General features: G+C 45.2%; 1 protein-coding gene across 1 annotated transcript in view; it reads left to right on the top strand.

Moving 5' to 3' along the window:
- The first annotated feature begins 311 nt into the window (after positions 1-311).
- RNF220 (ring finger protein 220) overlaps positions 312-25,603 on the top strand; it is a 68,009-nt gene continuing 42,717 nt past the window's right edge. The window contains exons 1-2 of the mRNA XM_084576199.1: positions 312-614; positions 17,398-17,470. Of these exons, the coding sequence (XP_084432325.1) occupies positions 522-614; positions 17,398-17,470 (166 nt within the window). The 5' untranslated portion in view covers positions 312-521. The remainder of the gene's footprint in view (positions 615-17,397; positions 17,471-25,603) is intronic.

Raw genomic sequence — 25,603 nt, 5'->3', positions numbered from 1 at the left:
CGCTTTCCGGTCTCTCACTATCTTCCTAACATCACATAACTTCATCTGCAGTGCCTCGAGGATGCCATCTAACCATCGCGTTCGCTGCCTACCCCTTCTCCGGCAACCATCAACCTTTCCCAACATCAAATCTTTCTCCAGCGACTCCTCTCTTCTCATCAGATGACCAAAGTAGCTGAGTTTTAACTTTAGAATTTGACCCTCGCGTCAGTGCGCAACAGGAAAGTCGAATTTCGCGCTAGCAGCAACAGCTTCACCAAATATTGAAGAGATGGCGCCACAAGGCGCAATGCTTTTCTTTCCCACATTGCTTTGCGAACTCAGCTGCCATGTTTACAAATGGCAGCCTCCATGGCTGACTCCGGAGGATGATAGTTTACACGAATCACTTCTAATCGTGCTGATTTCTGGCCCAACGTCGGCGTTGACGCCACCGCGCCGCGTAGAACAGTAACGGGAAGTTGCGCCGTGTTGTTATTGTGCCCTGATCGCGCTGACAGCCGACGCCAAGCGTCGCCGAGATGAGTGCAGACGATGCGACCACTACCGTTGACGGCCCCGCGTCGTCGGATGAACCCGCGGCTGCCGATGCCAGTCCGGAAGCTGCTAGCACGGTAAGCATTTGGCCCATTTTGTCGCATTCCTACCGCGCTATCACACTCCTGACGTCTTGTGTGGGAAGTTGGAACAGATGCTCCGTATTGTTTTGCATGCCGTCCAGCAATCTGGTTTAGTGAGCTCGCATGGCGATCGTGATGTTCGGTTCGCGCATATGACGTATGCACGTAAACAAAAACAGCACGGTTTGAGATTAAACGCGGTACTGTGTTTTCGTGTATGCATGCGGTCACTGTACGCGTTCGATGCAGCTGCTGCAGTGGAGCCGAAAAAATGACTTCAGGAAGAAATGACACACGGCTTCTTTGCAATAATTAATAATAATAAAAAAAGCGATTGCGTCAACCATGAAGTTTTAAATTTGGACGTGCCGCTTTACAATGCAGGACCTGTATCCACATCACATGAAATAAGACGCGGCATTTCTTTTTTTTTTCTTTTTAAGGCTGTTTCTGAGAGCAAGGAAAAACAGAAAATGTAATACGAAGCAAAAGGTTTATATTGTACTTACTATATGTGGTGGAATTAATGTCGGTCTTGCATTATATATATATATATATATATATATATATATATATATATATATATATATATATATATATATATATATATATATATATTGTTAAATAAATTCTGTTTATTTCTCTTTGATAGATAATCACTTTGGGCTGATGAACTGCCAGAAAGACAATCATGCATTCAGATGAAAATCCTCGAAAGCAAATGTATCAGAACGTGGACGTACCACGGGAGTAGTTTATTAGTGGGTGTGGCTAAATGCTGTTTTATATTAGCAGGGGCATCGGACATTAAGCAAAACAAATTTGCAGTACAGCTTTATTTTCATCACGTTGCAGGTTGTTCAGGGCCTACAAGAGGTTTGCTGATAAGGCAGTTGATTGAGACTCCAAGGTGGCATTTGGAATTTTTAGCTGGAAAGGAATTGAAGCAGTGGCTTTTTTTTTTTTGGTTTAACAACATTTATTGCCTCAGGGTATAAGTAGGGTATGAGATGAAGGATGAATAAATTATTAAATGAAAGGAAAAAGGTTGGCTGATTTTATGAAGTCCAGGAGTCAGCGTTGATTAGATCCCTGTATCCAAGCGATATATCAGGCACTTTTGTTCCATAATAACAATTGTCTGGCTGCATATTAGCATGCACAGGGTCTGTGAAGGCATGGACGGGGTAAACACCCGGTTATATGCACTGCATTGTGAAAAGGCCTTGCAAGTTTTTAAACAAAATGTCTGTATTTTTGATGTTGTTATTGCATAGATCTTCGAGTATTATTAGCAGTTTACGCATAGTTTCTATCCTATGGTTACAGTAGCTTATTCCTATATCTTTTTATTATAAAATATGGCTGTTTTGTAAAGAAGGCCGATGTTGTGTTCCCTTTCTTATTTTGACACTTTGCACTGCTAACATCACTACATTCCATATGAAAGTCTAATTGAATTTTACACTGATTGGGGACAGCAAATTTTTATTCATACTTCAGCGTGGCTTCACTAAAAATGATTGCAATATAAGTATGCTGAAAGTGAAGATTCGGGACACCATTTGTGTGAATATATTTTCCTATTGTGTTGGCTGAGTGTGCTGAAGGTCTGTCAGGCAGAAGCTCCATTGTAGAAGGAAGCACAGCTTAAGTGTAGTGGAAGATAAGCCCAGCCATGCCCACTTTTCTTTCAAATCAGGAAAATGAAAATTCCAACTTCTGTATTCAGTATACCTAAATGAAACTGGAATATGTAAAGGTGCCTGCCTATTTCAAATCATAATAGCTGTTTCTGAGCAGATAGGCCACAGACTTATATTTCGTGGGCACCTATACAGGAGAGACTCTCATGCAAGTCCCCTCTTTGTCAAACCTGTTGGATGCTGCAATCAGCCGACAGAAATGGTAGCATGCTATATTTCTGGAGGTGTACATTTTTTAATGTTGCAACCTCCTGCTATGATACCTATAGGAAGTGCAGGGTATGCTCTGAATCAGTAGGCATTAAAGGAGCTCTTACAACAGGCTGAACTTGGCTTGCACTGGCATTACGTTATAGTGAGGCTTGAGAAAAGAATACAAATAAAATGGCTTTGGGCTTAGCCTGCATAACATATGTGTTTACACATTGCCGTTATCTAAAGGCACAAGTTTTAATGGAAAATAGCTTTGATATCCTGTGAAGGGCCAATCGAGAACATGAAATACAGGTATCAATCAGTAGCCAGTTTCACTATAGTAAACTGTGCATCAGTGCGTTTTTCTTTTCTGTGGCTTCTTTTCAAAGTGGATTGTTGCAAAATTTGGAAATGAAATGCTTTCTTCAAAAAACAAAAAAAAAATCTATTTCTGCTGGAAAAGTATCAGCTTATGAGAAAAGGCCAACAATCGTTTTTACTGAAAACATAAATCAGCTAAAGTTGTTCATAGTCTCCTTCTAAACACTTGCCTAAAAGGCTCATGTGGGCACATAGCTGCAAGTAGCCATATCCATTTTATGCCAGAATATTTTTCATACTCCTGTGATAAGCAGTGCTTGCTAATTTTTTACATTTAGTTTATGCATAGAATAATACATTTATTTATTTATTTATTCATTCATATTGTTAACCCTTACTGAGGGTCATGACCAGGGAGAGAATCAACTATACATGTAAAATCAATAACACATCTAAAATTTCAAATGACAGAACACAGTAACAAACACTTTGAGTTACAATTATACAAACACCTTCTCAGAAAGCTGCTGAGCTGATCAAATGACACAGAAAGTGGAAAAGCACATACATGGGTGTGCATAGTCATTCTCATGCTCATGTAAATCTTTTGCAACTGGAAAGTTACTTCATGTCCTTGTGCCATGGTGCCACCCAGGAATCAAGACCTTGATTTGAAGTTTGCGTGCCATCATGTTTCACTTTTCATGTAACAAGGTATCTGTAAGATATTCAGAGCAAAAAATGGAAAGATGTGAAAACATTCTTATCAGTTTGTTTGAGGCATTCTAACCTCCACAGCCACTTAAACTACGGCATTTCATGCTGGGGTAACGCCTATCATGTTCATCTTTGGCCATTAATAAAGCTGCAAAAGCGAGCCATACGCATCATAACCTCCTCCCCTCGAATGTCACCGTCGCACATTTTGTTCATGATTTTAAATGTTCTACCCCTCTCGGCTCTTTATCTTTATAATATCGGTATTCTATTCTTTAAGATTCGTCACCATCAGTTCCCATTTAGCATTTTTCCTCCCGGCATGATCAAAAACAACAGCGTTACACGGTTCACTCTACGTAATAATTTTCTACTACCTAAGGTCAGTACTAACTACGGGAAACAAGGCCTTCAATTTTTGTCCGTATCATTTTGGAATTCTTTGAATTTCGACATTAATCAAACTAATATACTTTTTTTGTTGAAGTTGAAATTAAAAAATTTTCTTCTTAATTTGTGATTTCTTTATTTATCTTTTGTGTCGCGGAATTTATATGTGTTTTTGTACTTTTTTTCTGTATTCTGTTCTTGTATCTAAATCTGTCGGCAAAGCACTCTTTACTATGTATTTTGTTATTTATTTTCAGTGTTGCTTCATAAGATTTATTACAATAATATGATTCTTTATGTTGCCTATCGAAACCTATTACCATAGGAGGTCCCACCTGCGGTCTTGTACCATGGGACCTCTCGCTGTATATTCTTATACGTTGTTTTTTGATTCAAAAATAAACTTTCAACTTCAACTCTTGATCCATTGTACATCTGTGCTCTCCTTGACGTATAGAAAAGGCTTGTGATCTTGTGTGACTCCTTGATATCAAGCACTTGATGGTGTCTGCTTAAAGGCGTGTTGTTACAACACCGAGACCTCTGATAACTTGCAGGCCAAATGTGATGAGATCGTGGTTGTTGATGATATCGAACGGTTAGGAGCATAAGCACATTGCTATGACATGTCCAGTGTTCCTTTTCATTTTACTGGTTTGCTCTAAGTGAGCAGAGGCATACTCTTGAGCACGTAAATTTGAATATAGTGCTGGCTGTGGCTACTGGTCACATTGTTTTTACAATCATGTCTATAAAAAATGAAATGGATGGAACTTATTGTGGTCCATCCACAGACTGACCTGTGCAGACCTGCATTGATTATTATTGCTGGCGTATTCAAAGTAAAATGTCACAGTGTGATACATTCTCTAGCATCTGGTATTTCGGTTGTCCACATCCTGCTAAAAAGCCAGTGCGTGCAGTTTGACTTTACACACCACTTAGAAAGCACTGTTTACATAAGTGGCTGCATAGTTTTTAATGGTGAAGCTGCATGTACATACCAGGTAGTTGATTAATTCCTGTATGAATGACCATTCTAAGCTCATATACCTGTTAAGTTGTATTAATTTACAAATAAATGACGTTCTGTTAATGCACTCATTCTTGTGATGTAGTTTTGTGGCATGACAGTCCTGCTTTCAGGTGCTTATAATAGAACAGCTAGTGCTTTATTAGGCACATGTTCTAGATTTCTCAACATATATATTTTCATTCCATTGCTTGTTGCTATAGGGTCACCAAAATTGTTCATCAATAGGCTGGCACTGCCATTTCCTGCTCTCACTGCAGAAAGAGAACTCTCCGTTCGCCCTGCTGCAACATCTAATTCATTCATAGTATATGTTTCGGGATAGCCGTAAAAATGCTGCCCCTCAGGCTTGTGTGTTCATATCATCCCAAGTCATCAATTTCCTTTTCCTTTTTTTACTTTTACCTTGAGATTGATGTAGTGCGCAGGTGTTCCTTTTCTTTCCTTTTTTTTTTTTTTTTTTACAAGGAACTTTATTGACAAAACCAAATAAATGTACGAACACTGTTTGGACCGATAGCTCAGTAGGCTAGTGGCCTAAAGTCTGAGAAAAAAATGAGATCTAAAGTCATTTGTACTTCTGCTGAGACCTATACTGCCTGTTTCTCTCTTTCGTGCCTAAAAGACTTCTCACTGAATATTTTGGGTACCTAAAACATATTTCTTAAAGGGTCGTGTCATCAATTTTGGAATATAAACTGTTTATTTCATCTTATATCTCATGTGACAAGCAACTAAACCTCAAAGTTTTACCGACATCGTAGCTGCAGATTATTTTAAAACTAGTGTTTTGGTTTCTTCGTGAACAGCTTGCTGATCTGGCAACCGGCGCGGCTGGTGACGACATAGGCTGACGCTGCGTCGTCTGCGGCATGCTCTGTGTACGAGCAACGTTAACCGCGGTTACGCGAAGCCGCGGTAATGTCGGCTAAACAGCAGTCATGACGCCTACCGAGGTTATCGCAAACTGAGCTTTTTGTCGATCTCTGTTAGCACTTTTAAGCTGGGCAATACAGGCATCTGTGGGCGAGATTAAGGTGCACGTCGGCGTCCGAGTACGAAAGGCGCTCGAGCTGACCCGCTTGAAACAGCGTACACATAGTACATTGAAACACGTCTCAAGAGCAACATATAAAATGTGCAATGTAGTGGCGTCCGACGGCGCTTTTGTACAATCTTCGGGCACCGCTTGACAGCGCAGCAGTTTAGTGCGCGGCACATTACATCGCCGGACCCTTTACATCACGGCGGACTTTTTGAAAGCAAGCAGACACGGGCCAGCTTGCTACCAACTTGTCCGTTCTGTGGTGGTAGAGTTGACATTGCGTCTTCTTCCTGAAGCGCTTCTCCGTCGTGTAGCTGACTTCTTCCAGCATCCGGGTGTGCCGTATACTAAACTGTGCGATACCTGAATCCATTGCCAGCGAAGCCATTAATCAGTTCCTTAATTCTCTTGGAGTGCACGTACTAAGTATGGATGGCGCGCTGTGCGGCCGCATACTGCAGCAAGGTTGAGGGCCTCGATGAAGTAACTGGAAAGATACGGAAAGAGGCTTCACATGCAGCAAGAACGTTGCATTCTCGGCGAGCGGAAGGTTATCGGAGCTTTTGCTGTCAGCCGTCTGTGATTTTTTTTTTTTTTTTTTTTTTCTACAAGTGAAACACTTTCTGTCCTCAGTGAGGCATTTTGTGCGCTCATGAAGGTTAGACGCCTCGTTAGCTCACTGCCAAAATTGTTGGAGATGTATGGATGATGACGGACTCATGAGTCATGCGACTCCGCGGCACGGCGCTTTTGGGGCGTCAAGTCTCTTTCCCCATCTGACAACGGTAGCTGCAGGCGCAATAGGCTCGGTGGAAACGCCGCCACGAGTTGCAGGGACTACGGCGTACCGTTCGAGCTGCGTGCGATATTGTGCCGCACCATGTCAAGTCAGGTTTATTTTTCTTTCCCGCAGGGAAAGGAGGAGCCAGAACTAAAAGCTGTGGAAACAGCTTGACGGGGCCCTGGCCCCCTTACAATAATTGGCAGGACAACAGAGAGGAGGCTAGTTGGTCTACAACCTGTACAGCAAATCTATACATAAAATTATATGTAATATAACTTTTGTACATAACAAAATAAGACACTCAATTCAACACAAAGCAAAAAAAAAAAAAATAGAAACAGGAAACACCCTTCAGTTCACAGTTCTAAAGTAAAACAATACAAGGTAAGAAAGCCTTATACAATATCTGGATCATTACAGGTGCTCACGGCAAAAAAAGGTTAATTTGGCGATTACTTTCCTTAACTGGATCAAATCCAGCAGCATGTAATTGATTTAATAGTCTCGGTACAGTGTAGCATAACGACTGAGTGTAAGAATACGTACATGGTTTTGGAATAATATATTTTTCTTTGTGTCGCGTTTGTCGCTCTCGGACATTTTCTTTTAATTTTGCAAGATCTATAACAACACTGTCATGTGATTTGTATAAATATTTATAAGTTAATATGATCCTGTAATCAAAGAAGGAGAACACTGACAGAACATTATACTTCCGGAAACGTTCTTTGGATGGATGGTAATAAGGCACGCCAGCAACATACCGTAATGCTCTTTTCTGCAATAAAAGTAATTTAGATAGGTTGGTTATCCCTGTGGTACACCAGACTGAGCTATAGTATTGCAATAGTGACAGCACTAGCGTGTTATATAAACGAGAGTTTTATTTTAGGAGGCAGCATGAATCTCAGTCTGGCAATGGCACCAACTGCTGATGCAACCTTAGATTGTACATAACCTGTGTGGTCGTTCCATGTAAGGTGTGTTGAAAATATTACTCCGAGTAATTTGATAGAGCGAACAATTTCAACTGCTTCTGTTCCTAAGCGTATGTTTATGTCACATGATAATTCCTTCCCTTTAGTCCTCTTTGCCTCTTAATGCGAGGAAAAGTACGAACTGCGCGGTTGTGAGAGTAACGCAGGAACAGTCCATGGCGCGTCATAGCACAATTGGCCATCTTTGCTAAAGTAAGCACTGGAGATTTCAACACGCGAATATTTTTGCGTACTAGATGAAGCGTTGAACACAAACCCTTGTTGCAACCGGAAGGATCACCGGTTTGTAGACCCGCCTGTTTTTTGATCGGGGCAGGGACCTGGATATCGATGTCATAAAAGAAGTCCACCACGGTCGCCTCGCGTATATAGCCGAACAGAGGGACGCTTCGCTTCCGGAGCAGTTTTGAATGGGGGATTTTCTGTTTATTGCGTGCGAGGGCGTGCGTGCGTTTGCGTCGTTTCACGTTCGCATGCATCGCATAGCGGCGCGTGCGTGCTTGTCGACTAGAGCATCAGTTGCTCACGACCATGTTCCGCACCCGTCGCCGCATTTGCATCACAAGCCGACGTTCGCCGCCGGCTCGCATGAAGCCATCAAGAAACGTGTGAGGATTTTTTTGTGTTGGGGCTGGGAGGAGGAGCGGCAAGGGTGGTGGGAGAGGGCGAAACAGGGATGTTGATGTGCCAGAGTGCGTTTTACTCTCTGAATGTAGCGGAGGGCTCTCTTTTGAGCCTTGTGAGCGAAAATACGTCCGCTGTCGTACCTCGAGCCGCCCTAAGCATTGCTGCCACGCGCGTTGTGTCTTGGAACGAATTACGTGCACTGCGATGTTTAGTAACGCGACTTTCTGACGGCGCAACTCTGGAGGCTGATGAGTGGTCGGAGACGTGGATGTCTTATCTGTTGTTTCAGCTTCCATCAGCTAAGAACTTGAACGTTTGCTCTCCGCGTTTCAGTTGCTTTGAAAGGAGCGCATGGTAGTGACTGAGATGATAATGCTGAGGGGTATGTATGTGAGGAGCGATCGGGACAGATCGAGTTCGAAATGGCCACGCAAGGCGGTAAACGTTATGGCGAAGTTACGAGAGTCAGGGCTCCTCTTGTTCGGTCATGTGATGAGGAGGAATAAATGTGTGGTAAGCAAGGTGTAAGTTATAGTTGACATCGCGGGGAAAGAAGCAGGAGAACGAGCAGTGGAAAGTGAAGAGAATATTGGTCAAAGAGAGAATGACAAGCGGAAGCACCACTTACGGTTTCACTTCAACGGTCGGGTGTTGACACAAAGTGGGCTCATATCGCGCATTATGTACGGCAGCCCACTTTTCTTGCATGCCTGTCCAGTGGGATTACATCAGCAGGTTCCCGAACGCTGCCTGTCGTAACAGTTCCGAGGACGTTGCTCGGTTAAGCGAAGCCTCTGAGCAGTCGTTGCTCTGTTGTTCCTTCGTTAATCCCTTTTCTTTCCGGTAGTAAAGGAAAAAAAAAAAAGCATTTTCTGTAGTGAGTTTGAGCTTCAAGTTTGGTAGGCTAGAACCTTGGCCGTAAAGTGCCGTCCTGATGCGAAACTAGGGGCCCATTTAGCGTATGAAGCAGGAAAGAGCTCGCCTATGTAGCCCACCCTCTGCTGCACCGAACTGTTATTCGTGAGAAGCGCCTCTTTGGGCTCAAGCGTAGTCCTTTATGGCAAGCACGAGTGCTCGGCACCGTGCGAGGTTCTCGACGCGAAAGCGCGCGATAGAGGGACATTTCGGAGCGCGTTTTGCATGACGATCGGAGGGTCTGTGCTGCGACGCGAGCTCGTTGAAGTCGTCAAATGTGGGCGTGTGTATTGGCCGCCATGTCGAAGGGCGTTGCGGGCTGTCATTCGAGGCTGCTGGGGCACGGGGGAAGACAGTGGTTAGTCGTCATTCCGCATAATCTTATAACGCGCGAGGCGTTTTTCGTAACAGCGACTTCCCGCTATTTATTTCATGTCACACGTTGTGTTTATGCGCATTATCGCTCTCGTTGAAAGACTGTACCTTAGCACCGCAGTGTTGTGTTAAATCACGTTAATGAAACGTTAGCGTGCCTCTTGCGGTTTTACTGTGTCCGCATAATTTTTCGTACGCGTACATTACTTCTTCATACATGCCTATTGTACAGCACAAACTGCATTCAACGGGGCGGTTTGTCTTAGCTTATAGAACCTAAAATTGACCTTAAAGGCCCACTGTCCACCCTCCGGTCGAAAATATTTTCTCCGGTGACTGTGAGACTTCGCCCCTAGAACGCAAGGCCGCAAAATGTTTTTGAAAAGAGTAACTAATAACGCAGTTACAGCCACCGCAATCACCCGATTCTGTCATGCTTCTCTCCTTCCGTTCCCTCGCAAAGGTTTTTCACTCTCCTGCCCGAGGTAGTCTAGCCTCCGCAAGACAAATTCCCCTTCCTCCTCCGCGTTTGGCGGGAGGTGGGGCGTGGCACTCCGTGAGCGCGAAAAAAAAAATAATAATAAAAAAAAAAACGGCCGAGGGAGCGCGCGCCGCTGGATTCAGTCTGGCCGTGGCGAGGGAAAAGCGCGCAGCAAGCGGTAGACACCCATCCTTCTCCCGTCAGTCAGCGAGACGGACCAATGGACGTCGTTCGCGGTACGTACGTCATTACTGTGGCCCGTCGGGCCAGAGCAGGAAACGGGGAAGCTGGCTTCCCAAAGGAGAGCATGAGAGAGCTTTGAATTGTATTTTCGATGCTTTGCGGCGCTCGTGTCACTGTAGCATTTTGCACAGACTATCTCCGGTACCTGATCGAAACACTGGGCTCCTTTGCTTAAAAAGGCCTTCCCTGGACAGTGGCCCTTTAAGCTCGATAACTGCGATGTCTTCACCGATGCATTTAAGAATAGAAAGTTCGTGCTTTTGCATTTTTCTCACTGCGTTATTCCAAGAGACGTCCAACGTAGTAGATTGTGATTAAACAGAAGACGGACGGGGCTTTACGCCCATGGCGAAAGTAACGACCATTGCCGCGCACACCCATCATGCTGCTTGCTACCCTCTCCTTGGAAGCTCTAGGCTTCAGTTTCAGCGTAGTTAAGTCGGGTCTGATGATTTTCAATGGCTCAACTGATCGGGGTCTTAAAATGCAAGGCCATGAAATACCCAGAGTAGCAGAATATAAATATCTGGGAGTATGGGTAAACGAAGGATCGGTATACATTGGAAAGCATGAGCAATCACTTAAGGCCAAAGGGCGAAGGAATTCCGGGGTAATGAAGCATAGGGCATTGTGGGGATACAACAGGTATGAGGTTTTGAGGGGTATTTGGAAAGGAATTATGGTACCCGGACTTACTTTCGGAAATGCGGTTTTGTGCCTAAAATCAGAGGTACAGTCGGCACTAGAAATAAATCAGAGAGCCGTTGGACGATTAGCACTAGGTGCCCACGGCAAAACCACAAATGAGGCGGTACAGAGAGATATGGGCTGGGCATCTTTCGAAGTACGGGAAGCTCAGAGTAAAATATTATATGAGGAACGCCTGAGGAAATTTATAGTATTTAAATACCTGTACTTAAAAAGCGTTGACTCACAATGGAGGAAAAGAACTAGGAAACTGAATAGTAAGTATGCTAGTCACAAGGACGGAGAAATGAAGAGCATTAAGCAACAGGTGAAAAACACAGAAGTTAAAAATTGGATAAATTTGATGGAGAAGAAACAGAGCGTGGAATTATACCGAAAGTGGAAAATGCAGATAGGAAGGAAGCTTTCTTTGATAACTCAAAGGCAGTGCCCTACTTTTTGAAGCTAGATATGAGGGTGTCTTAGAACACGCAGCTACAAAAAGAAATTTAACAATGGAGATGACGCATGTGCTGTATGTGGTAACTCCAGTGAAACAATTGACCATATTATACTCGAATGTAATGGTATCCATCCGGAAGTTTATGCAGGCGCAGTAACTGTTCCTGAAGCTCTGGGGTTCACCAGTGGCCGGGTGAATAAACCGGCGGTGGAAACTAGCAAAAAACTAGAAGATTGGTGGCATAATGTTAGTAATGTAGAAACAAAAATTTAATAATTAGAATGAAGGTGTGGTTAACCAATCTAAATCACTAATTAAGATATAGGGAGAACGAGATACGCCGTAGTGGTCGGCTCCGGCAATTTCGACCACCTGGGGTTCATTAGCGTGCGCTGACATACATCTCACAACACACGGGCGCGTAGTTTTTCGCCTCCAACGAAAAGCGGCCGCCGAGGCCAGGATGTGATCCCGCATTTTTGGCACAATAGTCGAGCGCCCTAACCACTGCACCACCACGAAGGAATATCTCACGAAGGATTTATGTGCTTTTTTTTTTTGGTAACTACATTTATGTATTACACTTAAGTCCCACCTTCGTAGACGTGTATATGCGACGTGTTTATTGTTTTAAGCTAATTCTACTTGAAATTTCCTTATTTGTCTGTTTCTTTTTCTCTAACGTTGTTTTTATTGTATGTGGTGTCTTGCTGCGTGTACTTACGTAATCGTTTGCATAGGTGCTTTGACTTCCTGCTAAAATATTTTGCTTACCTTTCTGCTAGCCGATTTATCATAATTTTTATTTTATATTTATTTTATATATTCATTTATATTTTATATTTATATTATTTTTATATTTATTTTTATATTTATTTATATTTTAGCCCTTTGTGAAATAAAGCGTCAAACGTCATTGGCTTACTTTTCTTAAAGTACTCTTGGCCTATAGCTGCCCTACTGAAAAAATTGTATGAGGCAATAACCCCCCATTTTCTCACACGATCTCACTCAATTCACATAAGAAATCACGTACATGTCGCATATAATTGCATAAGCTCGCATAGTTTCTTGTACATTATCATAAATTATGTGTGATATTTTATGATAATGATGTGCACTGTACGAGAGTCTATGCGATTAGATGAGATTTTATGAGGTTATTGCCCCCTTAGAACTTTCGGTTTTTCAGCAGGGTGTGCCAGCATGTGTACGAATTACGCATTCTTACGCACCCTACCCGCACATCCCGATTAAGCACGTTCGACAGCCTAACCTGTGCAAGTAATCAAACTCCTACAGTACGTTCAGAGAATTGCAAGCAGTTTCACCGCAGCTCAACCACATATTCCACATGACTACGCATATCAGAGTTGTCCTCCTGCACCCTTTTTATTCCGCAAGCATGAGCCACACTTCTAAGGCCCGATACTGGGCGTGCCAGCCCTGCCAGACCGTTGCACGTCACTATACGTCACATGACGTCGCGGAGCTCCTCGGCTACTCACTGGTCAGTCGCAGAACGACCGCCGAAGCTGCGACTGAATTCCAACCTGTTGGAAACGCCTCTGCGGCTGGAGCGACGAGAATCGCAGCGTCGCAGGGCAAAAATCGCATCATGTGAAACGGGCCTAAAGAGCCACGATCTTAACTGTTAGTTGAAGTTCGTGGTAGCTAAGCAGCAAAATCTTAAATTATCGCCTTCATAACCACGCCAAAAGAGCAAATTGTGGCGAAGGAGACGGCTCGCCATGCTGCCTGCTGCGCGCGTATAGCCAAACTCTCTCTAGCGGCGTTTACATGGATCCGACAAGAGCGGGTTGAGTTGAGTTATCGGGTCGAAAACCGGTTACAGGGCTCATGTAAACGCTGTCGGGTTGGGTCGAGAAGTCTAGGGGTCGAGTCGAGTCAACTCCGGCGCAGAGGGTGGGCATTTCTTTTCTGTTGATTAGGACAAAAAAAAAGCTGAATAAAGTTGATTTGAAGTTGAAGTTGCCTGGACTCGATCCCCCTGCTGGAAGCGTTCCATTTTAACAAAATGGTGGGAGCAGAGATCGGCTGGCGCCTGGAGGGCAGGGCTGTAGCTTTTTTAAGGGGTCCGCGAAGGGTCCGGGCGCAGGGGTAGTTTGAAATGAAGAAGAAGAAAGCGTAATGGCGGAGGCAGAGCGCAACAAAATGGCCGACGAGGTCCAGAAAGAAAAGTACAAAAAAGAGATTTCACATTAGTGTCAGCTACATGAACATGCAAGAGGGTAGAAAGAGAGCGAAAGCCCGTGTGCTGTGTGATGTCAGTGCACCTTAAAGAACCCTAGGTGGTCGAAATTTCTGGAGTCCTCCGCTACGGCGTCTCTCATAGCCTGAGTCGCTTTGGGACATTAAACCCCACAAACCAAACCAGACCAAAAGTAAAATTTTCAGTCAAATTTTGTGTTCAGTTATGTAGTGGAGGCTAGTAGCAAATGGAATCATTGCTCAGGTAGCTGTTAGGTTGCAACGCGCCTGTATGAAGATTTCGCAGGAGAGTTTCTGAGATCTGAGGGAATCCACGAACCATACGATCGCAAAAGGGAAGGGAGGCCGTGACACAAGTGTCGTCGTACTTTTTTTTTTTTCCTTTTTGTGGTCGTTTGTCTTGCGCTTCCCTTTTTTTTTTCAAATGCATGCACGTGTAAAATTTTGTATGAATTAGACAATCACTTTTTTGTTTTAATCTAGCTCAGTTTTACGGTGGAAGGAGCAGCATATCTAACATGGTTCACCGACAAATAGTAACTGAATTCCTTTAACCCCGACAAATTAACACTCCATTTACTTGTATTCACTACTATAGACATAGCTCGGAGGATCTAACTAGTAGGCTGTACAAACTGCTGCAAAACTATTTCAAGACATATTTTCGGGGCGCTGTTTCCAAGTTCCTCATGAATATTTCAGTATATGTAACCTTTAGCTTTTCTGGCTGTTATCTTTCTTTTTATTGGGCGCCTGTCCACCCCCTCCCCCCCACACACACGCACGCACGCAAAAAAAGACCCCCCCCCACACACAAAAAAACAAAAAACAAAAAACAAGCCTGAAAAATCGGGAACGCGATGGCTTTTGAAGGGCTTTAGCTGTTTTCTGGTGAGGCGGTTGCCACTTTTCTCGACGATAAAGGAAAGGATGGCAGATGGCACGGTGGTCGCTGATACAGCGACGCAGCTATGAGAATGGAAACTCGCTTGCAGCACGGCACAACAAGCGATTTACAGTTTCTAATGCACATGCATGTCTTCGTCTCTGTCACTTGTCATAATTGTAGCAAGTCTGATTAACGTCCTGCCTCAGATCCCTACTTGAATGCTATTTTTCTTTTCTTTTCTTTTTTTTTTTTCTTTTTTTTACGATTCTTATTTGCCTCTTTAACAGTACTTAGGCCTGACTATACCCACTGCAGGGCGAAGGCCTCTCCCATATTTCTCCAATTAATCCGGTTCTGTGTTAGCTGCATCCACTTGGCCCCTGCGAATTTCTTAACCTCATCCGCCCACCTAACTTTCTGCCGTCCCCTGCTATGCTTTCCTTCTCTTGGAATCCAGTTTGTTACCCTAAGCGACCATCGGTTATCCTCTCTTTGCACTACATGTCCTGCCCATACCCATTTCTTCTTCTTGATTTCCACTAGAATTTCAGTAACTTGAGTTATTTCTCTGAACAACTCTGCAAGCTTCCTATCTCTTAATGCTACCCCTACCATTTTTCGTTCTATAGCCCTCTGCGTTGTCAACTTAGGTAGAACCCTCTTGGTTAGCCTCCACGTTTCAGCCCCATAGGTGAGTACAAGTAAGATGCAACTGTTGTATACTTTCCTCTTGAGCGATACCGGTAAGCTGCTTGTCACAATTGTTAACCTGCGAGTGCTTGCCAAATGCGCTCCATCCCAATCTTATTCTTTTTATTTCCTTTTCATGGTCCGGGTCTGCGGTTACTACCTGCCCTAAGTTAGGGTGTCTAGAACACCCTACCTAAGTAGACATATTCGCCTACTACTTCGGGTACCGTACGCACCTCCCTTTCCCAAATAATTTCACTGTAAATAAATGTTTTCTTCTCCTCCTCCTTACCATACAGCATGGTTCAGGTGTCCATCGAGAGTGAGACAGGACTTTCATTTTCCCGAAATATACTTGAAGGAACAGAATACTGGAATTTCGGCATTGGAGTTTTTATCGGCGCAGTGGAAAGATTGCTTTCTAAAGTGTTCGATTCCATAGAGGTTTAAACGCTGTAGAAAAATTTTATACCGAGTTTTTAAATCGGTGCATGCGCCCTTTATGTTGTCTGATTCTGGAAACCATTAGCAACGACCGCGATAACAACTAGTGGTCGACGAAAAAAAAAAAAAAAAACGTATCAAAAATAAATACAAATTTCACCTTTTGGTTTTGTATTTTGTTGAAATTTCACTTGACAGACAGTAATTAGACACTTTCAGCGTAGAGTAGCGTCCTTTTCAGTTTCCACATTCAAGGCTCTTGCGACACAGAATAGGGGGACCCAAGGCTTGGGGCCCCCAAGGAAATAGCGTGCGGCGGCGCAACGTGCTAGCCGAGCGGCGAGTTTTAGAATAGGGGTTTTCCCGACGCAGCGGAGCCGGGCTTGCGTTCGTCGATTGCAGCGCCACGACGGTAAACCAAGAAAAAGCGTTTAAATATATAAGAGCCAACAACGCTATTTTGTTCATCAAAAAGTGCTACTATTGCACAAAACTATATTAAAACTACCAGTTATATAAACTGTTTTTGTCATACAAGACGAAATCGGCCAATTGTCAATCCAGGCCGAGGCCGGGAAAACTCATTTGAACCTTCCGCGCTTTCCGTCGTCTGGTCCCCATGGCAACCGAACGAGGCGAACTCGCTAGGCCTAGCAGCTCGGTAAATCCGGAAGCAATCAGAAAATATAGGGCGTTTTATTGCTAAAATTTGGTGGTGCGGGCATCATGAAACATAGCATAAGCTTCGTTGGCCTTTCGTTTGCCATGAACGCGTGACACCATGGAGCGGTGACGACGAATGTGTGCCGAGGCGAGCGGCCGCCGCTTGGCCGGTCGCCGCCATGTTGCCGTAACCCAAGCGACCCAACGGTGGCTTGGGGCGAACGCTATTTCCGAAAAATAGGGGCCGCCCCTAGTGTTAACCCAAGACCCCAAGCGCGCCTTACGTTCTGCGCATGCGCACTTCGACGCCCCAAGCTCCTTGGGGGCCCCAAAGCTTGGGGCCCCCTATTCTAAAACTCCCTAATAACGCCTCGTAGACGAAAGTTTTATGGGACACACTCGTCGCTTTTTGTACGGAATTCAAAACACAGTGGCGTCATCTAGTGGCAAAATCTAAAAGCATGCCACTTGCGATGCGAAAGGAAAAGTAGCTTTTATTTAAAGGCGCACTGGATAAAGCGCAAAGTATAATAAAGTCACAAGCACTCCTAGAAAAAAAAAAAAAGAAGCAGCGGGCTTTTATGAAAATCAGTGATATCTTGTGGAGATGTAGTCACGTGGGATACCACAGCGATAGTAATAGGTTTCCTCCGCAAGGTGGAACCTCAGTTCTTATGCGATTTTCAATGACAAATTGTAAAGCTTCTTTTCTTTAATATTGTCGTGCTTGATCTTTTGATTTTTACCATAATCTCGAGATGTATTTTGTCCTTTAACCAAAAATATTAGAAAAAAATAACGGGATGAGAATACGCTGTCAAGAGTTGACTCCCAAGACAAAGCTTGAGCGTCCTCCTTGTCTATTTTATTTTATTGCAGAGCATGTCTCCTGGTGCGGACGAAAGCGGCGATGGTGACGTCGATGTGGAGGACGGGTATGCCCGCCACCTGAGTGAGTTCTCTACTGAATGGCTTCTCGGGATGGTACGAGCAGTTTCTACTATGGTTGGCTGAAAATGAGATTTTGTGCGCCTGATTTGATGAGTGCGCTGGCCGGACGGCCTTTTCGGGGACCTCTGGCGCTGTAGCCTATTTTTTAACTGCAGTTAACTTGTGGGCTCAAAATAAGTGAACATACGAGCCTAACGTGCAGTGGCGTGAAGCGTCATTGCGAGCGAGCGTTGAAGCCAGATGCTGTATTTTACTGTTTATAAGACGATATCCCTCATATTTAGAGGCTTTAAACAAAAATTTCGTATATAGGACGCACCCTTGTGTAAGACGCACCTCACTTTATTCAGGTTAGACCAATAGGGTTTGACTATGCATGCTAATAATGCCTTGTGGTAGAGCATCCGCCTCGCATTCGGCAGGTACCTGGTTCGATCCATGGTGCCGCAGGGTACCCATCGGTTTCCACTGGGTACAGGATTTCCCCCGGCCTGGTGCTCGGCTCTTGTGGGGTGAAATGCTTGGGAAAGGGGTCATAGGTCCCAAATAGTTGGGTGGATGGGACATTAATTCGTTCCGCCATCGGACAACAATACGTCCGCCTCGCGCTGCAAAAGCCAATTATATGGCTTTTTTTTTTTTTTGAACCAACATTTTTGGTCCAAGCATTTCACCCCAAAGAGCCGAGCACCAGGCCGGGGGAAATTTATACAGGGTGTCAGCAAACCACTTTTTCTTTTTTTTTCAAAATCCCTGACTTTTCCAGGTTTTCCCTGATTATTTGAGGTCAAATTCCCTAACGAGTGAAGAGGCTAAAAAATGTAGCTGCTGATGATAATGAGCATAGACGAATAATTCCCAACAAAAACCTATTTATTAATCATATTCTCCAATTTACAATAGTGAAAGGCTGTTATTAGTGTTAATGGCGGGTAAAAACGTCGCAAGTTTAGTGAAAATATAAAATCACACTGATGCCAGCCTCAGTACAGCTCTTTGATACTATCGGTTGCGAAATTTCCTATAGGCCCCATGTATAAAAAAAAATATAAATAAAGCGGCGGTCTTGATTGGTCAAAATTCGGGTGTATATCGGGTGCCTCGATACGAGGCACCCTAGGTCACGGCCGGTCTCGAGGGAGAGCGCGCTGAGAGACCGGCCATGCCAAGGTGTATATAGTGGCGGCGGAAACTGCGTTTAAGCTGCAAACTTTCAGATTGTTGATAAGTGCACAATCAGCTGAAAAATAAAATTAGTTGAAGACTTGCAGTAGCGAAAGTTCTTAAAGATAACAGCCATAGAGTTAATTAAGGGGAGACGCGATTCAGAACGGTCGCAAATGGTCAAAAATCGATTTTGAGAAAAACTCATTTTCAGTACGTTTATCCTTTCGAGCACCTGCACTCAAATTATTAACGCTGAATTCGGTCAGGAAATGCGATAAAATCGGCTTTCAAAACGTCACGGCAGCCACGAAATGCCCCTCGAAAAATTTTGTTGAAAATTCCTGCGCGCCGCGGACGTTGCAGCCGGGCGATTTTATGCGGCTGATCGCCGCCATCTTAGGTTTAATTAAAAGCACGATGTAAGAATTGTTTAAAACTGTTTTCTTTTGTGCAATTAGCGATATCTCAAAATGGCTTCGCTCAAGCGGACAGGCTGCGCGCGCCGGTTTTCCGAAGGCCGGCCGTTTGTAGGCTCTGATTAGCTCTCACGCGGCTCTCTTTTCAAGCGCGCCTTTCCGCGTCTCCCATTGATTGGCGTGATCTGCACGTGTTTTTTTTCTTGCTGTTTTGCGTTCGCCGCCGTGGCCGCCGCTTCATGCGCGTCTCCGTTTGTGCTCGTAATTCTCGATGCACCGCTTTGTGTAGAGTTTTTGCTTGCGATCGAGATGCCGGAAAACAGTAGATTGTACCCGTGCACGCAAAAAGCCTTCGGAAACCGTAAGAAATGGGCCGTAAGAAATCCGTAAGCCGTAAGAAAGAAGCCGTAAGAACAAAAACCAGAAGACGCCAGCCACAAGCTAGCGTTCCGTCGGGACATGAGTTACAGCCTGTACCAGACTTGTTAGATGCGCGCGGAACATCAACCCCGCTGCCCGATGACGACACTGCGGCATCAAATTACAGCGCGAATTGCATCCCGGATCACGGTACACTTTTGAGTTGACGCCGCCGCCACGTACTAGCCTGCGCACTGCGGTCGGCGCAAAGTCCAATCTGCCAAGAAGTCCGCGACCCAACGCGAGTTTCACCTCGGCGTTAGCGCGGAGTGCGATGCCGGTACCGAGTTCGTGATAGTGGACATGAAAGTGTTAAACAATATTTTATCGCGCACACGAAGCGCGGAACCTGCGGCGAGATCGCGAAGACGTGAGCGGTCAACCGCTGGAGTGTCACAACGGACGACCTCAGCTGCAGCTCAGTTCGCCGATCGCTTTCGCTCTGGCCGCTGCCGGAACGATTATTCCTGCTTTTTGTCGCGTACTACTCGCACGCAGCGCGTCCGCATATTTGAGCACCAAACTCACGTGCATATTGATTTCTATCATGGCAGCTCAGCTATGCGCTGGCGTCAAAGTAACATACCACGCCTCGCCCTGAGGCGCGGCCGCTGTGGGGTCCTCGCGCTAAAACAAAAGAATATATCGTGCCCTTTTTCCTGCCTTGGCGAAATTTTCGATGGTTTCCCGTACATTTCTGATTTTTCCCGGTGCATGAAATTTCCCTGACAATTCCCGATTTTCCCGGTTGCTAGACACCCTGTAATGCACCCATTCAAAACCGATGGGTACCCGGCGGCACCAGGTGTCGAACCTGGTACCTCCCGAATGCGAGGCGGATGCTCTATCACATGGCCAACGCTTCGGTTGAACGAAAAATGGTAGGGGTAACATTAAGAGATAGGAAGCCTGCAGAGTGGGTCCGAGAAATAACTCAAGTTACCGACATTCTAGTAGAAATTAAGAAGAAGAAATGGACATGGGCAGGACATGTAGTGCGAAGAGAGGGTAACCGATGGTCGCTTAGGGTAACAAACTGGGTTCCAAGGGAAGGAAAGCGTAGCAGGGGGCGGCAGAAAGTTAGGTGGAACTTCGGAGGGGTCAAGTGGATGCAGCTAGCACAGAACCGGGTTAAGTGGAGAAATATGGGAGAGGCCTGCAGCGGGTATAGTTAGGCTGATAATGATGCTTGCTCGACCATCGCGTGTGGGAGCAATTGCTACGTGCGCGTGCGAATGATAGGAGAAAAAGAGGCAACACTTATGCGCCAACAAAACCCTCGCTCAGTGAGAGCAGGAACACTTTGTTATTACTCAAAAGAGGCTTCATCTTGGTATGCAATCGCCGATTTCTCGCGACAGCGTTCATGCGCCCTCTTTGCTCTCATAAATACTTAGCTGATCGTCGCTGCGAGCGGGCGCTCTGACGCAAGCGGCACAACACATGCAGGAAGCAGAAAACACACATCCAGCAGCCACCAAACAATGTTGTAAATGTAAATCGTAACTGGGCAAGAGAGGGAGCTCGATCTGGCTTGTCTTGACAGCGTGGAAAGGGTAAAAGCATGGACGTCGCCACCTTTTGGCATTCTGCCAGTGGTTACATTCGAGTCTCGGACTACTTGCTGACAGGCATGAAGGAAGGAAACAACTTCCTTCCTCCATGCTGGCAGGTCTCGGCTTCCGCTCTGACAGGAAGCACCGTGATGATCACATGACCTCGCAAGCTCCCTCTGCTCCCTCCATCGTTTGCTCTTGGCAGACGATGCCAGCCGAGTCACCACCACTCAGTTCTTTCGTAGTGAAGCCGCGCACACGTTTATCTTTTGGTTTACGTGTAATACTGAAGACAGATAACAGAGGCTCGAACCAATCGCGAACGGATCGTGACATGCCTGAATGTGAACCCTTTTACAGACCAGTTTGGCAAGGTTTTCTTGTTGCTCACAAAGTTTTTCTAAGGGCACAGCTCACTGCGCTCGAAATCGTTTGCAAAAGCATTTACAACAAGCGTTAGCTGCTCCAACAGAAAGCGGTACGCAGTTCCGCTAAAAAGATCGCGAAACAGTTGGCAATCCGTGCTCGGGGCTCTGGAGGCTTCCAGGTGTAGTGAAATTCAAAGCAAGAAAGCGAAGACGCAAGATTCAAACGTCTTATAGCTGCTTAGAGAAATTATGTCAGCGCACGATATCGTACGCCGATAAATGAAGAGGAAATGAGGGTGCTCGTTATAATACATGAAGGCAAGAAGCAGGAACACGAATGCGCTCGGGGTCTAACTCAAAATGGCCGCCGGCCCAGGAGCTTTACTGGTGGGTGGGGCTTCTAGGCTGTACGAGGAAAATCGAACGCCGGACAGCTGTCAGCAAGTAGTCCCGGAGAGTCCGGGACTGATAATCAAATGTACCCAGTGAGACGGCTGTGCAATTCTAGAGCACAATAACGACTGTAAATATTGTAGTCGCAGGTGTCGCTACTGTTACCGTTTCACGATAAAGTTCACATATGACCATTGCGCAAAACGAAAAAAAAAAAAAAATGCGCATAACACGCACCGCTGTATTGTATACGACGCACTACCGAAATATTTGTAAAAAAAAAAAAAACAACAACAACGCGTCTTATACACCGCAAAATACGGTACTAATAGTTTCTATTTGCTCTGTGCGCTGTGGCTTGCGGAGAACTATAGAAATCGCAAGAAGCGGCTGAAACCGAATTGCTTTGCATTAACATTCATGAAGTTCGTCGAATGGCGTAGACGGTGGAACGTCTAAATTGCTCACTTGTAGGAGCTGGTACCTGCTTGGAAGGGGAACTGTCCACCGTTGAGACCATATGCGGAATTGACTAAGCGTTCCCGCTTAACAGGAATGGTTTGGCTTGTGGGGTTTAGCGTCCCAAAGCAATTCAGGCTATAAGAGACGCCGTAGTGGAGGACTCCGGAAATTTCGACCAACTGGGGTTCTTTAACGGGCACTGACATCGCACAGCACACAGGCGCCAGGAATGTAGTAAAGTTAGCAGAGCGTCTGTTCATATCGTATTCTTTTGCAAAGTACCGAGCGCCAACAAGATGCAACTTTGGAAATTGGAAGGCCTCAACTCGGATACATCGAAGGGGAACGCAAAATAATTCTACATACCGATAATTCAGTATGCATAAATCGGTTCGAGACACCGCTCGCCATCGTGACATATGATACCATATTTACTCGCGCAGTGAACTCACTCGCGTAATAAATTCACATCCCAGATTTCCCGCTGATAATTCGAAAAAGAAAAAAAAAGTATGTTAGCGGCTCCCTCGGTTTCGCGCCGTCATTGTCGTAGTCTACAGCGCATTTCTTGGCAGCGCGCCAAAATGCTTAGCACGACTGGGAGCGAGGAGAGCCTAAAGACCAGCCATGGTTTTAGGGGCGAAATCGGCATAGCGCCAACAGTGCCCATGCATGGTACCCCGGTCAGACGAGCAAGTTTAGTGTCACTTTCAACGAGTGCACTCTCCTTTAGTGTCATTCGCATCGTGTCACACGATGAACTTTAATGACACTCGCTGCCGAACACACTCAGCGCAAAGTGAGTTTGGGGAACTCACTACACTTTGGCCGGCAGGCGAGTGTGTAGTCTCGACAACAGGGCACTTCATATTACTCATACATTTTTTGAGAATTACAATGTTTTGAAATGTTTATCGTAAATTTATGAGCGTTTCTATTAATAGGCAAGGGATTTAAGCTGTCACCAACTAAAAACAATGCGTACACTTGAATAGCTACCCTCGCTCTAAGTGCTTGCGCTAAGGCGAAGGCGTTCGTCTGCTGCTGCACCTCGATGGTATGCGGTATCTCAAGCTGCATAAAAGAAGTTGGAGTTATTTGTAACCCAATCTCTAGAACGTCGTCACTTGACACGGCAGCATTTCGCTCAAGCGCCGGCCGAAGACAGCACCGCTTTTGCTCCCACAAGCCGCCGCAGCTCCAAGCCAGCACCTTTACGGCGCATCCGACCCCGCTGTCACCGGCGTCAGAAAAGTGTGCGAGAATTCGTTTTTTCCGTAAATAATACTCCCTGGAGTAAATCAATGTCAGAAATTATTCCTTCTTGGGGATCGTTGACCCGTACCGAGTCGCCAGCAGGAGTAATTGCTGCGATACAAGCAAATTTCTGCTCACTACTTCATAGCCATCGTTCCCGGCGGCGCGGCGCAGCTCACCCTTGTAGTACACGTACACGCTAGCTACGCTCCTAAGGAGTCGTCGATTTCAATTGCACATTTCTCTCATTATTCTCATTTCTCTCAAGGCAGTGCCACAAGTGAGCCATATATCCTATTAAGCTGGCCATACGAAAGCGCCGCCCACTGATACTTCGATGCCAAACAAACTATAGGCCTAGCGACGACCACGGAGGAGCGCACGGCCAAGCGCTACTTGCCCCGCGCGCTCTGCCGTTCACGGGCGCTCACGGGCGGCATTACAGCGGAAAGCTCGTAGCATCCGGGGCTGTGAACGCTGCGAACTTCTCGCCTACTTTCGTGATGCTGCGGAAACTGGACATTTTTCGACGCTGTGTACAATTGCACGCCAAGGAAACGCTGTGACGATGCTGTCATGCGTGGTGCTGCGTCGCTGGACATAGAAGCGCCGTCGAACATGATTTCGTGTCAAAAATGCACGCTACTCTGAATCATACAACTCGTGCACTTTTCGCGCTCGAACACCGGTGCCCGTTCCTTACGTAGGCGCTACCGGTTAACGATGCAAATCAAAGTCGCAAAGCTACGTTCACGATAACCGCACTTAGTAGCGCAACTATATATAATAAACGAGGTCGGTTTTGCTTGTAAACAGCAGTAACCATGCATGTTAGCGAAAAGCGCGTGCGACATCGCGATGCTTTTTTTTGTGTGTGTGTGTGAGAAAACCATGTACTGAAATGCACAAATAAACTGAATATTAGCTTAAGGTAATTGTGCTTGCAATAAAATTGAATTTTAAGGTATTTTTGTGAAAACGAATTAATTTCCACATAGGGCTGCAGCATCCGCATCGGCACTGCCGTCATTTCAAAATGACACTTGATTTTGCCGTGTGACAGCGAGCACCGAAAGTGTCACTCTTCCTATGTAAGTGCACTTCGTGAAAGTGCCACTAAACTTGCCGTGTGACTGGGGTATTACACACACACACACACACACACACACACACACACACACACACACACACACACACACACACACACACACACACACACACACACGCACGCACGCACGCATGCTGAGAAACAGCGCGAAAGGGCGAAGTGAGGATGTGCACATTCTTTCCTTCCTCACCTCGCCTTTTCGCGTTGTTTCTCATCTCCTCAACCCCCAGCATTGCTCGGTCGGCCGTTGCGAAACTGGTTTCTTTTCGTTCGTCCACTCTCGTAGCCGCAAAGGTCGCTTGGTGCCGCGCGCCACACATCGCGACAGCTGCCCGTATCTTTGGGAAAAACGTGCTTTTCAAGACTCATCGCTGCTCTAGACTGACCGTCGCCGAACCGGCTCCCTCTCCTTCGTTACTCACCGGCTCTTGCAAACGTCATGCGGCAAACGGTGATGCGGACGTTTTTGGGGAAGGCGCACTTCCAGTGCGTAGGGCGGAGTTCGATATATCCAACGACGGGTAAAATTGGAGTTCGATGTACGAAGCAACTTTTCTATACTTTTGCATGATATTTTAATGGGATTTTCCGTGAGTTCGATATAATCAAAATTCGAAATATCTGTTTTCGACTGCGTATAAATAAGCAACCTGTGTGGGAAACCAAGATACTTTGTTGGGCAAATTGGTACTTATTCATTATTAATTTAAACAGCGCGAACACGAAGACAAAGGACAAGATAAAAGAAAGCCACAGTACATGTGGCTTTCTTTTATCTTGTCCTTTGTCTTCGTGTTCGCGCTGTTTAAATTAATAATACTGTGTGGGAAAACTGCGTTATTGCTTCTCTCACTTCCAGGATTTGCGTTAAAGATTTTGTGTTTTGAAATAGAAGAAAGTTTTTCCAGCTCTATACTAAACGGCTCGCATAGACCACAAACTTCAATGCATAGTGCTCTCAACATTGTCTACTGTATAAAATAAGCT

The sequence above is a fragment of the Amblyomma maculatum genome, chromosome 8, assembly GCF_055883805.1.
Source record: "Amblyomma maculatum isolate TAMU_Amacu chromosome 8, ASM5588380v1, whole genome shotgun sequence".
NCBI lineage: Eukaryota > Metazoa > Arthropoda > Arachnida > Ixodida > Ixodidae > Amblyomma > Amblyomma maculatum.
The sequence above is the reverse complement of the archived record's forward strand: the minus strand, read 5'-3'. Positions and strand labels throughout refer to the sequence as shown.